The 16,165-nt window shown below is 47.7% G+C and overlaps 2 protein-coding genes across 3 annotated transcripts in view; one reads left to right on the forward strand and one right to left on the reverse strand.

The window, feature by feature from the left end:
- The window catches only part of zgc:110222 (uncharacterized protein LOC550336 homolog), a 102,089-nt gene that overhangs the window by 53,080 nt on the left and 32,844 nt on the right, over window positions 1–16,165 (reverse strand). The window lies entirely within an intron of this gene.
- Window positions 5,178–15,628, forward strand: tmem178a (transmembrane protein 178a). Of its 2 annotated transcripts, XM_063477169.1 has the most exons (4): window positions 5,178–5,775; window positions 7,227–7,340; window positions 8,403–8,540; window positions 13,728–15,628. In XM_063477169.1, exons 1-4 carry the CDS (start codon window positions 5,277–5,279, stop codon window positions 13,967–13,969), a joined length of 993 nt encoding a protein of 330 aa, XP_063333239.1. In that variant the 5' UTR covers window positions 5,178–5,276; the 3' UTR covers window positions 13,970–15,628. The 2 variants fall into 2 exon arrangements, with proteins under 2 accessions (XP_063333239.1, XP_063333240.1); XM_063477170.1 differs by lacking the exon at window positions 8,403–8,540.

A 16,165-nucleotide genomic window follows, 5' to 3' on the forward strand; every position in this document is an offset into this window, starting at 1 on the left:
TGAAACACAGCAGCTGCTACACACTGTGAGACACAGTTTGTGTGTTTGCTGATGTTTGTTGAGCTCAAAGAAATATTTGAAATGACCTGACACTCAAAGAGCGTTGCTGCCTTCATCTTCGCTCCTCTTCTGTAGTGCCAGCTAGATGAAGAGATACCAAGACCACATCTTATGAACATCTGCACTCTCTCCAGTGTTGAATGCTGGTGGCAGCCAGTGCACCCCCACCTCCACCCCCCAGTAGACACACCTGTGGTATCAATGTGAAGCTCCTACATCACCTCGTTCTCAAGTGATCGCATTCACAAACTCAGTGTCGATAGATGTTTACATCTGCGCTGTAACTGCAACAATTTAATCAACCGATTCGCACTGCAACCTGGTTTGCCTCTTATCTGTAGTTAATTTTATTTAATTTAATAACTGTACAGTACTCTGTTTATAGTTACCATTGTCCTTAATGTAAATATGTAAGAAAAATTGTGTATGTTTCTGTCCTGTGTGCTGTTTGTTGTTTATGTGTCTTTCTGGCTGCTGTTACAACCAAATTTCCCCTTGTGGGACAATTAAAGGATTATTCTATTCTATTCTATTCTATTCTTATTCTAGTGTCCACTGTGCCCGCCCACCCAGCATCACCACGACGACGATTGCCGACGTGAATTCAAAAATGAAAATCAATATTGAATCGGTGTGTAACTTTGCCAAAACAATGTGGGACTCTGTAGTTTTCTCTGGTCCCCTCCCCAATCAGACCAGGAGTGACATGTTTAGCCGCATGTTCTCCTTAAATTGCTGGCTGTCTGAGTGGTGTCCCAGAAACGATGTGGGCTTCATAGATAATTGGCAAACCTTCTGGAGGAAACCTGGTCTTGTTAGGAGAGACGGCATCCATCCCACTTTGGATGGAGCAGCTCTCATTTCTAGAAATATGGACAAATTTATTAAACCCCCCAAAATATGTCTATCCAGAGTTGGGACCAGGAAGCAGAGTTGCAGTCTTACACGCCTCTCTGCAGCTTCTCTCCTCCTGCTACCCCCCCAAAAACCCATCTCCATAGAGACTGTGTCAGCTCCCAAAAAGACAAAAAACAAACTAAAAACCAGCAACAAACAACTTAAACATAAAAAATCACAAAGAAAGAACAATACAGTATCCACATCTGAACCAAAGAGTAAAACAGTGAAATGTGGATTATTAAATATTAGGTTTATAACACAAAATGTAAATATTATTACCCCAACCAGTCGCAGCAGATGGCCCCGCCCCTCCCTGAGCCTGGTTCTGTCGGAGGTTTCTTCCTGTTAAAAGGGAGTTTTTCCTTCCCACTGTCCCCAAAGTGCTCGCTCGCAGGGGGGGTTTAGATCTACCTTGAGGCAACTGTTGTTGTGATTTGATGCTGTATAAATAAAATTAAAATTGAACTCCCCTCATACATGTTAAACCAAAAGTAATGAACTGGTTTTGAAAACGTCAGGAGGAGGAAGTTCAGATATTTGTTTACAAACATAAGGAGTGAAAGTCAGAGATGCTGAAAAAAAACCCCTACTCAAGTACTTAAGTAGAGTAACAAAGTATTTGTACTTGGTTACTTCCCACCTCTGATGACAGCGTGAGCAGGGTGCTGTCCCTACCCCACAACCATGAACTGGATGAATGGATTATCTACTGAAACACTGGGTTTGAATGAAGACGATCAATACAGACTTTTATTGTGACAGAAAAGCAGGAAGTCAGACTCTCCTCTCTGCTCGTGGTTTTGTCAGTTTGCAGGGTGGAAGGTGACAGTGAACTGCAGGATCTGAGGACCTGATGGAGGACAGGCTGCCACCGATCGATCACACCCCCTCCCCGTGACCTCCATCATGCCGCAGCTTCAGCACTTCACCTCAGCGATGACATTCACACCTCAGAGAGTGAACCACCGCCACCGCTGCTCCAACTGAGTGCTAATTAAACTTCTGCTCACAATAATCCTCCCACGTGACATCCCCCAGCAAAGCCTCCACTCTTACACCCCCCCCTCCCCCCCCGAAGGTGAGGCAGGCAGCGTTCGTCCGGTCAGTCGATGCGAGCTGGTGGAGCTTCAAGACGTCTCGATCAATAACTTCTGATGGCGGGGAGCAGGCGAGTGGAGGTGGGGGGGAAAGACTGATGCTAACAATGCTAATGAGCCACACACTCACACAGAGTTCTGGGTGGAGCTGAGGATCGTGGGAAATGGCAGGTATTGATCAGTGAGCTCTGTCAGAGAGCTGTTGCCTAGGAACCTCTGAGCAGGTACACATCTGTAGGATTTGAACCAGCAGCCTTCCCCTCATGTCCTCGTCACATGAGGAAACACTCTGAACATGCCCATCGCTGTACCCACGACACACCTGCTGTTTCCAGCCTCTGCAGTCAGAACAACACGATGTACACGTTGTGGTACTTTGTGTTCTTTAATACTGATACTTGACTTTGTTACTGTTCCAACAGGAAATGTAACGACATCATTTCCTCCGGGCTTGATAAAGGTTTCTGATTAGGGTTAGGGCACGACCCCTCTCGTCCAAATACGGTGACACAAAAACAAACAAATGGTGGCTCTAAAACAGGATGTTACAGACCAGTGAGTGATGTCATGGCGACAGCGTTCATCTCTTACATACAGTCAGTGACAGCCAATCACTGATGTCACAGCAAGGAGGGGGGGCTCCAGTGGGAGGCGGGAGAGGCGGGGTCGTGTTACAGGAAACAGCAGAGCCCAGCAGGGACGCTGATGAATTATTGATCACCTTAATGGACAAGTTTTCATTTTTTCTGCATCACGTCACGTTTTGACTCTGTGAGGACGAGAGCTGCAGTCACCTGAGATTTCCCATGAGGTCTCAGTCACCAGGTCGCCAAGGAGACACGCCAGCTCTCCTCCCGGCCCACTGATAATGACGAGTCAGGACATTCAAAGTTACCTTTGCTCGGAGTCCTTATTATCTGAGCCGACAGGCCGGGCTTTAAAGATCAATCACATTTATAATCAATACGTCAGAGCAGACTTTCACACCGTGAAGCCACGCCCATCAGCAGACACCATCACACGCTGCAGCCAAGGAGCGCTCAAAGTGTATTCTAATCACAGGTGGAATAATAATCGATGAATGAAGCTGGCAGCAGGCGTGATGGTGGAAAACCACGAGGAGCTCTCAAATCTCACGAGGAAGCCAGAGGAGAACCCTGAAGATCTACGAGGAGCTGGGAGAACATCTCCCAAATCAAAGGCAAGCGAAGGAACGTCACTCAGGTGGTTAAAGAGGCAGTGGACCCGCATCCATAAACTTTGCTACTGGCTAAAATCTTCTGGTTCCTCGTGGTGTAAATTGGAGCTATCATCATGTAAGGGCACTTCTATACCAGCTTTGTGCTATTCCTCTTTACCCATAAAACCCTCTCTGTATACGTCTTGATGCATGCTCAATATCCAGGTAAGTAAATCTCCAAAGGTTCATTCTGTTCATCTGGACGTTTTCAGTGGGAGAAACGTTTCATCATCATCCAAGTGACTTCTTCAGTCTCAGCTGACTGCAGGTTTCAATCTTATAAACAGCACATTTGCATAATGACTGAAACCAGCCCACTGAAGGAACAATGGGCTGGGAGGTCAGTTCCTTAATCATAATTATGCAAATTCTCATGACCATTGATCAACAACCACTGATCAATAACCATGAGTACCATTCACAGAGAGTTGGGGAATGGCTGCAATCACAGCATTGTAAGATGGTGACAGATGTACCCTTAGGCCCCCTCCTCCATTTCCCTTTTCATATAATGGCCTCCTTGACTCCGCCCTCAAACCAGCGTTCCTCCCTGTCCAGGATGTGAACATCCTCATCATTGAAAGATGAGGATGTTCAGTGGGCTGGTTTCAGTCATTATGCAAATGTCCTGTTTATAAGATTGAAACCTGCAGACAGCTGAGACTGAAGGAGTCACCTGGATGAGTGACGAGACGTTTCTCCCACAAAACGCTCGGTCCAGATGAACAGAATCAACCTTTGGAGAGCTCTCTGTATGCTGATAATCTTCTTTGTTTTAGAGTGTTTTTGTTTAGTTGTTTTTTTCATATATAAGTATATTTACTTAGGAAAATGAAGAAAGGTTAATTGTATTTTGGTAAGTGCAAGTACTGTGTTGTTCTCTTTTTTTAATAAAGATATTTGGAAGAAAAAAAAGAGGCAGAGGACAAAGCTGCATCGAGTTTGTTTGCATTTATCTCGCCAATAAAGTTTTGTTGCATCTCTCTCTCCTCCCTGATCGTGCTGGGCATGTCTTCCTGTTTAGAGGTCGTTCTTCCTCCCCACTGTCACCGAGCACCGTTCACAGAAGGTATCTCTGGTACGTGTGACCTCTCGTCCTTTCAGAGCCCCGCCCCCCCCGCGGTCTGACGCTGTGGGCGGACCCTGAACGCAGCAGGGAGCCCATCAACAGAGTTGAGGTCAGTGAACGCCTCAGGAGAAACATCCTGATCAATACCTCTGATCAGTCCGCACCCAGCTCAGCACTCAGGGCCCCTGCCGTGACGTCACACGATGCTTCCTGTCTGATTTCAATGTAAAACTCTGTGCTGCGCTTCGGATCGTTTTTCACTCCGTCCTAAAAAATAAACTTGCTGATGCTGTTTCTATGGCAACGTTTCCGTGGCAAAGAGCGGTGTACCTGAAAGCGCAGAAACGAGCCGATCAGGGAGGAGGTTCATGTGTTCATCATGTGTTCATGTGCGCTGAGCTGCAGGACAACAAAACCCGCAACTCTAAGCATTTCCGGCACGGACTTTCAAAATAAAGTTTTGGTGATAGTTTGACGTGAGGGATTGGAGTAAAGTGCAGGAGCACATACGAGAATCGGCTGTTTTCATTCTGTTAAAACGAACAAAATGAACTTTTGAAGGCAGAACGTTAAGCTCCTAAACCTCTGCGCGCTGCAGCATCACAGCACAGCATCACGGACAGATGAATCTCGCTTTGAATATTTCTGCATGACTGTCTCAGGCAAAGCTGTTTAACATTTCAGCCTGGTTGTTGTTGTTATTATTATTTTCAACATTTTCATCGTCATTATTATTATTGTCCTCCTCCTGCGGAGACAAACGTTTTATTCTGAAGGCGCTCTCCTGGGACATCCGGTTCTGAGGGGGTTACCTGCCTCCACCTTGACGCATCTCTGACGGTCAGTCGGCATGACAACGCGCTCTCGAGGGCAAACGGGGAACGGCTGATCGGGAGGATGGCAGCAGAAGATGCCCAGTAACGGGAACAGCGGCGGGAATCGAGCGGAGAGGGGCTCCGGGACCAGCCCGGTCCATGTCCCGGCCATGGAGCGAGCCCGACCGGCTACGGTGACGGTGTCCGCGGTGAGCCTCGCGCTCAGCGTGCTGTCGCTGCTGCTGCTCGTCACCGCCATCTCCACCGACCACTGGTACGAGACGGACACGCGCAGGCACAAGGAGAACTGCGACCGGCACGGCTCCGACTCCAACGACCAGAAGAATCGCGAGATGCCCATCTACCACCTGCCGCTGGTGGACAGCGGGCCCCGGCACCGGGACGTGGCGCTCATGAAGCCCGTGCATGTGGGCAGCAGGGAGGAGGAGCTGCTGGAGAACTGGCGGGCCATCCTGGGGATGGGCATCCTGGAGACGGAGTGCGGCAGGCCGCTGTTCTCCACCCACTCCGGCCTGTGGAGGAAGTGCTACTTCAAGGGGCTGGACCCGGACATCGACAAGCTCATCGACCGGGGTCAGAAACACACACACACACACACACACACACACACACACACACACACACACACAGGAGGCAACACACAGACACACTCAGACAGACACACTGCAGAATAACGGTGCAGGTTAACACACACTAACTTCATCGACTGGGTTCAGACTGCAGAAACACACACATGTTCAGTGTGTGTGTTTGTATACATGGCATCGTGTGTGTGCAGGTTAATGTATGACAGGAGCACATTGTTAATGATTTCATGGAACAGCAATAACACCCCCCTCCACACACACACACACACACACACACTGTATCTCTGCTCAGACTCGCAGGTTTGTTGAAGCCTTTTAATCCTCATGGTTTCACGCACACACGTGATCAATAATGACGTCATACATAAACATGTTTGTATCAGTTACCGATGGATGATTGAAGAAGCATAACCGACCTGCTCACACACACACACACACACACACACACACACACACACACACACACACACACACACACACGGATGATCTGGTGTTGTTTAACACTGGATGACATCACAGCAGGTAGTGGCATAAATCACATGGTCACCATTAGTGTGAGGCCACGCCCTCTTGAACCCCGCAGTAACTGTGAGGCTCAGAGAGAGGTGCATCGTGGGATTTGTAGGGCTGGGTTTTTGTGCTGACCCAAGAGCAGCTTGGACGCCGCCGGCCCTGCTTTCTGCAGAGTGTGTGTCTGCAGTCTGGCCGGCTGCCGAGCTGAGAGCTGGAGGTCACAGCGATGGCGAGCGGCGAGGAGCTGGACCGCACATCAGATTAGAGCACTCCAAATTGCATCAGCCGACATTATGTTACATATCATTACACTGCATTAGGCTGGAGCTCAGATCCAATTAGATCGATTGATACCTGTGAGGAGGGCCAGCAAAGAGCAGGAGTACTTCCTGTTTATATGGCGTCGGCATCCGTTTGCTCTAACCAATTCAATTCAGCTTTATTTATAAAGCACCAAATCACAACTGTTGCCTCAAAGCGCTGCAGTCATTTCTGGATCGAGTTCATCTCGGCTCAGAGCTGGTACACGTCACAGGGTCCACACGGGATGTTAGTCCTGGGCCAGGGTAGTTCTGGTTAGTCCCCGTTAGTCCTTAACATGGTCAGTTTGGTTACTTCTGGTCCTGTCCTGCTCCTGGTTAGTGTTAGTCCTAGTTAGTCCTGGTTGGCCCAGTTGGAGGATGTTGTGCATGTTGTGTAGTTGTGGATGTACACACACAGATCATGTGACGCCATGCTGATGATGTCTGGCATGTATAGAAGTCCCGCCCTCATGTAACCTGAGAGGATGTTTAATGTGGGTTTGCTACGTTTTGTCAGCTTGGGTCTGGAAACAGCAGGTGTGGTGATGCTATCAGCTCAGGTACATCAGTGTGTGTGTTTGTACGTGAATCTTAAAGGTGTCTCACCTGTGTGACTTTGCAGGTATTGCAGATCGCTGCACTGCTGTCAAGTATCACTTTTCTCAGCCAATCAGACTGAGGAACATCCCCCTGAACCTGACCAGGACCATCCAGCAGGACGAGTGGCACCTGCTGCGTGAGTACACACACACACACGCACGCACACACACACACACACACACACACACACACACACGCACACGCACGCACGCACGCACGCACACACACGCACGCACGCACGCACGCGCACGCACGCACGCACGCACACGCACACGCACACGCACACACACACACGCACGCACGCACGCACGCACGCACACACACACACGCACACGCACACACACACACGCACGCACGCACGCACGCACGCACACACGCACACGCACACACACACACACACACGCACACACACACACACGCACACACACACACACAGCAGTAATCACTAAGAATGATTAACTGATCATCATCAGAGTCTTAGTCGCCGTCTCCACAAGCTTCAGTCTGTGTGTGTGTTGGTCCTGTATGTGTGTCTGTGTATTTGTGTGTGTGTTTGTGTGTGTGTCTGTGTGTGTGTTTGTGTGTGTGTGTCTCGTGTGTGTGTGTTGGTCCTGTATGTGTGTGTGTGTATGTGTGTTTGTGTGTGTGTCTGTGTGTGTTCCCTCAGTATGCCGTTCAGGGTCAGTCGGTGTTTCTCAGACTGTGGGTGTTTTCACACCTGTGCAGGTGACCCTAAGAGCAGTCAGCTGTGTGCGTTTCAGCCTCACAGTAGAAGAAGAAGAAGTGATCCTCCGCTTCCTGCCGGGCACATGCTTGCAACCTTGGACGCTGCGTCACACGACCGCTCAGCGAGGTCGCTGTGATTGGGCGCTCGGCTCTCTTTACACCAACGCTCTGTGTGCTCGGAGTTGCCTCAGCACCAATCACATCACAGGATTTTACCTCTGTGACATCACTGAGCGCGTCAGCGCCCTGTTCACTGCTCACGTCCCTGATTATAGATTATAGATCACCCTCCATCTTCGAACTCTTCCTGTAATTGGCTTGTGTTCTCGCCGCCATCCTCACTGCCAGTCACTGTTACCACGGAAACACACCATCAGTTTTATGTAACAGTACCAAGGAGTGGTTACCACGGCAATGTTTTGTGTTCCTTCATTTCCTGCACTGATCACTGTGTGCGTGTGTGCGTCCACAGACCTGCGGCGCATCACGGCAGGCTTCCTGGGCATGGCGGCGGCCGTCCTGCTGTGCGGGAGCATTGTGGCGTCGGTGGGCTTCTTCTGGGAGGAGAGCCTGACGCAGCACGTCTCTGGGCTGCTCTTCCTCATGGCAGGTAACTCACCTGCTCTGTGCAGCAGCCCCGTGTCTCCCCCTGCTGGTCGCAGCTGAGGTTCACAGCGAGTGACCATAGAAAGCGCCTTCAGGCAGCTGTGGTGATTTGGCACTTTATAAATAGAAAATCACCAGAGAGATTTGAGTGGGCTCGGCTATCAGAACATCAACGTGAAATCATTTAGAAAGATTCAAGTAAAAGGTGACGTGTTTGTTTCCATGGTAATGTACAGCGCCACACTGTAACGTTTCAGTGTGGTGTGCATACACGTGCCATATAAACTTCTAAACCTGCGAGTGCAGACTGTTAAACCTTATTAACCTGCCTCCGTTTGTAATAACTCACATTTGTTTAGTGACGAAACCCGAGGATGCTTTACAAAGACTGTAAATAAACGAAGGAAGGCTAGAGGTGGACGGTTTTGTTGAAGAGGTGAGTTTTGACAAGGTTATTGATGGACTCCAGTGATGGAGTAAAGCTCAGGGTGCAGCAAGTCAGACTCGGGCATTTATAAGTAAGAATGAGGATCATCAGGAGTCCGTGGAGATGAGGGTGGGGGTGACGTATGCTTAGTGCATACTGGAGCCTCTCCAAACCCAAACAGGACCCACTGCAGTAATCCAGCCATGTGGTGAGCAGTGTTGGGCAAGTTACTTTGAAAAAGTAATTAATTATAGTTACTAGTTACTTCTTCAAAAAAGTAACTGAGTTAGTAACTGAGTTACCAGATTCTAAAAGTAATTAATTACTTGAAAAGTAACTATTGTGTTACTTTTAAAAAAAACGTGTAACCCTCTGGGGTCCAGGGTATAATTGGCCATTTTAACCACTTTGATGTTTACTCCACATTTCACCTTTAAAAACGATTTCCTTTGCCTTGTTTGGTATCATTCTTTTCAGCACAACCTCACGTGTCTGAATCTACAGTCATGTTTTCATTTTGACATACTGTATTAACACAATTGATCTAAAATCAGTCAAAACACATAAATTCCAAGTAGAAAAAGTTATATTTTTTACTGTAACAACTACAAACATGTTTATTGAATCATATTTCATAACTTTAAATGCAAATATAAATTGTCAATTTTAAAATCATATGCACAAAGTTTGCAAACAAAGTTATTTGCAGCCATTTACCTTTTACCCCTTATTTAATAATCATTTCAAACTATTTACAGAACAATCAGCTGTTCTTCAATAAGATGCCACAAATTATTTGTGCCACTCCAAAAAAATAATCTCTGTCCACTATAAAGGAGAACATCACAGCCTGATACCTGCAGGTCTGACAGCAGCAGGTGTATCACTCCTGTTTCTACCTGGAGACAGCAGTCGCCTCATTGTTCTGACACACAACACAAAACTATCCACAACACTACACACTAACTACACAAGACAACACATTAACTACACACTCCAAACACGCTAAACGTCACAAATCTCACATCTCAAAACTCGCTCTCTCTCTCTCTCTCTCTGTCTGTTGTGACAGTGATGTACAGTCTTGTTGGTATATGTATGATTTCTATACATTTTACATCAAATAAAAACTTTGGTTGTAAGATTCAGATAATTATTTATTAAAAGCGAGACATTTTAAATGAGAATAAGAAAGTATATCTTTGTGCCCCCCTCTCCCTGTTAATGTCCTATCTGGCCCCCTGGCAAAGCTTTGCTAGACCCGCCCCTGCCCAGTTACCAGCTGTCAGCTACACAGAAAAGGATCCTGGTGTTATCTGTCTCTCAGAAACAGTTCATAACTTCAACTCATTCATGTCACCTAAAAGGTAAACCTGTTTCTCCATCACCTGTTCAGCTCTGATGATTCAGTAAGGACATCTCCTGGTTTCATCTTCATGTTTCCCTCTCACCACATATCCAAACAGACATCATGACCAGCAGCTTTACAGCTGTGGCTCCAGCAAACATCAGCTGATACTAGAAATTAATATTAAATCAATTCTAACAACAGCTGATCAAGCCTAAACGTGCTGCTGTTGTTTAGCGCAACATCCGGCGGTTTCCTCTTTCTGGCGCAAAGTGGGCGATAAACAAACGAGAGAGACGATCAGCTGATCATTGATCAGTTTCATGATTGAAGTAGCAACAGGAGAGGGAGGGGAGAGGAAGAGAGAGCTCCAGCTTTGTGTCTTTTTCCATTCTAGCTGAAGTCCCGGACAAACTTTGTTCCTTTTCAGCTCAATACGAAACGCGTAATATTTTCTCTGAATGCGGAACGATTCCGTCTTTTTACGGGATGGTTGGCAACTCTACTAACTAACCTTATGAATAAAATAAAGTTCACTATCAGTAACATCATAGCACCCACCCAGCTGTATAGAAACTCCGTCATGCTAGCTAGTACGCAGTACGAGTTATTGTAACTGACTGTAAAAAGTCAGCACAACGAAAATAAACTCCACCTAAACTTGGTTTATATCTGACCCAGATAGACTGCAGGTCATAACTTCTTACCTGAGGTTCAGTTCACCTGACACTCGGACCGGCGGCCGCCTCGGCTCTCTCCTCCTCCTGCCTCCCCTTCCCCTCATCCACCTGCTGGCCTCCACCACTTGCTAATGTTACTAAATCTGTGGAAGCTCCGACATAGCCACCACCAAACAACTGAGTTATTTTTACACATCTGCCAGCATCTGGACAATCCACCACCTTTCATTGTTTATACCGTTACAAAAAAAACAAAAACAAAAAAACCCACAAAAAACCATCGGCCCATAAAAACGAAAAAACACCACTGGCCCATGCCCGATGGCACTACCAGTCCAGCTATGGTCGTGCCATCAGTTAACCCTTCGCGTGCCAGCTGTGGCACGGGTGCCCAGGGTTGCCGACCCCTGGTCTACGTCCACGTTGTAATTGACAAGTGACTGTGGGGGGAGCAGGGTGGAGGGTTTGTATCATCAGCATAGAAAAGGAAGCAGAGACCTGGAGGCAGATGATCTGACCAAGGAGGGGCGAATAGGTGGTGCAGTAAAGGAGTCCAAGCACAGGACCCTGGGGCACACCGTGGTTACCTGGAGCCGAGGTGGAGCCGGAGCCTGCCACGGTGATGAACTGTGTTCTGTTGGAGACCGGGAGAGTGCGGTACCAGAGACGCCAAGATAGTTGGTGAGGGGTGGCGTTGTTTTAATTCAGAGTAAGCTGTTAAAAGAAGGACAGCACATTTCTACATCAGGGAACAAAGTTAGTGAAAGATTCATTTGCAGATGTGGTGACAGCTCTCCAGTGAGACATTAAAGTTGAATAAAGGAAGCTCAGAAACAAGTGAAACACTGAAATAAACCAAACATTAACTGTTAAAAATGATGAAAGTGAAGCCAGTGGGGGTTTTAAAAACGGGGTTCTCGCTGGTATCATGAGCCTCGACCTCCTGGTCAGCTGACAGCTGGTGGGGCGAGCAGGCCGTTAGACCGGCGGGAACAGACATCTCTGAAAACCTGGGAGCACTTTTACAAACAGGCGATTCGGGGATACACACAAGAACACATACGATTCCACGAACACAGATGACAAACTTTCACATACAGAACGCCGACAGGTGCGACTCAGGTAACAGAGTGAAAACTGAGAGAGAAATAAGACTGTAAATAAAAAATGTGAGAGAACAACAGTGAGCAGAGGTAGAACACGACAAGTCACGTCTGACGCAACACCTGTGGACATGACTCGTACAGGAGGAGACGGCTTACCTTTACCCGTTAGAGCGAAAGTGAACAGGCTCACCTTAACAGGGATGTTTCTCAGGGTATCTCCTGTTTCTAATACTGAGGCACTGACACTGAGGAAGGCTCCCTCTCTGCTCTTTGAGCCGTTTCCAGGTCCAAAGTCAAACGAACACTGCAGCATCACTGAGAGTTAAAAACTGTCTAAATTATTTCATCTTTAATAAAATGATCAGCGTTGCTGCTTTACCAGGTGTAACAATTAAGTTTAACATCCATGAAAACAGGATTTATTAAATTTAACAGAGTTAGAAGTTAGCAGGAAGTTAGCTCGCTAGCTTCCACCTAAACATGATATAGCATGTTCTGACTGAGAGATTTCTGAAACATTCAAACGTACAGCTCTGCTATCACTTCCAACATAAATGAAGACAGAAAACTAAACAGCAGTGACGTTTGTAGGGTTACTGAAGTTGGGCTAGCTGCTATATAATGTGCTACGTGATCGCTAGCAACACAGCTATGTTAGCATAACATAACGTTAACTTTTATTGAGTGGAAAAAAGTTAACGTGAGGGTTCCCGATGGTTAGGGACAAATGCAATCACATGGCAGGATGCTGTAAAACAGCGGTCCCCAACCTTTTCTGCGCCACAGCCGGTTTAATGTCCGACAGTATTTTCATGGACCGGCCTTTAAGGTGTGGCGGGTAAATACAACAAAATAAAAAGAAACGACAAAGACACAAACTGTGGTATTTTGTAAGAATAACAATAAACGTGAATTCACTGTGTAATTTTGTAACTTTATTAGCAGCGTCCTCCTGAAATGCACCAACAACCTTGAGAGTAACATCACCTCTCTTTATGCTCTCTGGTTGCTATGGTAACACGTACATATTTCTTTCAAAATAAGACACACGACTACAACACGGGAAAAGACCCAGGGAAACCGAGTTAATGATAAAAACACCCGAGCCTCAACTCTCAGTGCCCGGTACCAAACGGCTCACGGACCGGTACTGGTCCATGGCCCGGGGGTTGGGGACTGCTGCTGTAAACGGACCAAACTTCAGTCAGGAGAACAACTGAGATAATCCATCCACAATGCGAGGTTAGTCATTAATATCCTGCTGCATGGGCTGGGCTGGAGTTCCATCGTAAGGTTTTAATAACCGTGCTTTAAAATGAACAGTGGTGATAAAAACTGAGAGGCCGACAGCGATCACTGACTGTTTTTAGGGGCTTGTTCAGATTAAATAGAACAAGATACAAAACATTAAAACATGTTAAAAACACAACAGTCTTAGTAAACACACAGTAGTTTGCACCTGGAGGCAGGATTCATACGTCATCACTTATAGACCGGCTTGTGTTGACAGTCAGAGGCTGCAAGTTCATATTTTACCTGCTGGTAATGCACCTGCCGGTCTCAGCCAATTACAGCCAGCACTGATTCAGGTTCAGGTGTCAGTCTGATCTGGTCTCTGATTCGTTCTCAGGGATCTTCTGCACCATCTCCCTGTGCACGTATGCAGCCAGCGTGACCTACGACCTCTCCAGAAACCCGCCCTTCATCTACGGTCTGCCGGCTGATGTGGATCACGGTTACGGCTGGTCCATCTGCTGCGCCTGGGCCAGTCTGGGTCTCACCGTAGCGTCTGGCTGCCTCGGCACCACCTTCCCCTTCCTGAGCCGGGCCGGAGCACTGCGGTCCAAAACCGCCCGCGAGTCCTCCGTCTGAGGCGAGGAAGAGGGTGATTCTTGGACAACAAAAGGTGTAATTTTGGCCGGTTCCGTAATAGGAGGGGCCTCGGACTGCAGACGGAGCTGCGCACCTGTTCGTGCTCCTGATTTGGACCCAGCTCAGGTCACCGCAGCGTGCACTCTGAGCCTCGCCTGGTTCCTGTGATCCATCTCCGCAGTGGTGTGGCCAAAGGTACCATCAGTGATCAAGTTAATAAAAGATAAATTAGCTGTTGGTCAATCAGGTGAGTCAGACAGGTGGCCAGGTCTCAGCAGCCGTCTGTCAGTCAGCTCTGACTCACTGTTTTCTTTCTGCGGTGCCATCGTCCAATCAGAAGCTTCATCGGTGCAAAGGTCACCTGAACTGAGGCGGGTCACAATCAGCTGCTGCAGCTGGGTCCCCATCAGGAGCAATAACAGGAAACAGTGTGAACACACACACACACACACACACACACACACACACAGGTGTGCGCTGGGATCCAAACCTGCTGCAGGTGTGATCTTCATGGAGCCTTCCCATGCGGATGTTTCGGAGCGCTGCGCTCCGATCAGTTTGGGTGGAGCTTCAGGTGCACGCGAGCGCTCTGAGCTCAGGTGAGTGTTATCCAGTCGTGCGGGGTTCACACGTTGCTTAGGCATTTGATGTTCGGGTGTGGCCTTCTTAGTGATGACAGCCAATTACAGACAAGCAAAGCTAATTGTTCTTGTTCGACTTGGATCCACACGCCAGTTCAAAACGTGATAGGTGTGAATCCCGCCTGATGGATCAGAGTCTGAGCTGCGGAGCGTCACGTGACCAGGTGGCGTGCTGCAGGTTTGGATGGCGGCGTCCGCTCACAGATGTGTATATAAATGTGCTTTCAGCTGCGAGCTGAGCCACAGACTGAACCCTTTACTCTGCGACGCTGAGCAGGTGCTGCTCGCTGACTTCAGGCTTCCCGCAGGAGGGAACGCACAGACAGATCCAGGTGTCAGTGCTGCCGCTCTGTTATGAAACAAAGCAGTTGACCTTTAACCTCTGTCACCGACTCCTCTGTAAACAGGGTATGACACCATTTATGTTTAAGCTTTTTCAGGTATCAGCCTCTGAGACTGCATCAGCCTATCGGAAGCCCCGATGCCTTCTCGTGACCCCCCCGTACGAGCAGAATCGGATGTTTGAAGTTCAGACTCTGAGCTTTCAAAAACATCTGGAATTACAGACATTCATCCACCAGCTGCAGACACCAAACTGAGAATGTCCACAGCATCCTTCCCATCATCAGGAGGAGGGCTCTGATGATCAGCGTGAGGAGGAGTATCAGGGGGGCGGACCCATCGAGGCTCCTGAGGGCGGATGACGGTGGATGAAATGTTTGTGTGCGGCTCAAAGTCAGAACTTTATTTAATTTCAAGCCGACACGCAGAGCGAAACGGTGACTCACCATCACTATCGACCTTTAACCTGTAGATTCCACACTAAAAGCTCCCATGTTCCTCCTGATACCCCATCATAGCTCCACTGTCCCCTCATGGAACCTTTGTTGCCCCCTGCTGGACACAGCTGTAAATACATGGTGTAAACATGATGGGACTTGTCACCTGTAGCTGCTCCTGTGGAAGATCTGTCAGCATTTATTGGATGTATTTATATCTGAGAATTAAATATTTGTTAAATGTGTGTGAGGCGTGTTATTGTAGTTCTGATAACATCACATAATGAAGAGGCGCAGGCTTCACCGAGCACATCAGGGCAGCACAACTCACCTGGACTGGATCCAGTTACCAGGTGAGTTAGAAGGTACCCGGTGGAGACAGTCACATGTGCTGCTGCTCAGAAACGTCTGTCATTCACCTGTAACATGAACTGTGGAAGAGAGTGTTACGGGTTCGAAATTGAGGATGAGAGTAAAACAATGATAGTCCAGAAGAGGTCGTTCAAACAATTGATTTTAATGCACGCAGCGTGGAGAGGTGCAAACTGCAAAACAGTTGTACATCTCTACCCAAAATACACTCTAGATTGCTTTTATAACATCAGGGTATTGTAACGCCCCTTCTTGCGTTTACAAGCACATAATTTGCATGTACAGAACATTCATGTATTTTAAGAATTAAATGCAACATAGAGGTTCCTCCTTGTGGCATACTCTTCCGAATATGGTGATGATCTAAGGCCTTTGAGGTCACCTCGGACTGGACCTCTCCTTCC

The sequence above is a fragment of the Pelmatolapia mariae genome, linkage group LG6, assembly GCF_036321145.2.
Source record: "Pelmatolapia mariae isolate MD_Pm_ZW linkage group LG6, Pm_UMD_F_2, whole genome shotgun sequence".
NCBI lineage: Eukaryota > Metazoa > Chordata > Actinopteri > Cichliformes > Cichlidae > Pelmatolapia > Pelmatolapia mariae.

Excerpts from the sequence above, each read along its gene's own strand:
- tmem178a (XM_063477169.1), top strand. The coding sequence starts at position 5,277 with ATGCCCAGTAACGGGAACAGCGGCGGGAATCGAGCGGAGAGGGGCTCC. Across the intron at positions 7,341-8,402 it reads GGACGAGTGGCACCTGCTGC|ACCTGCGGCGCATCACGGCA; the intron begins GTGAGTACACAC and ends GTGCGTCCACAG. Across the intron at positions 8,541-13,727 it reads GCTGCTCTTCCTCATGGCAG|GGATCTTCTGCACCATCTCC; the intron begins GTAACTCACCTG and ends ATTCGTTCTCAG.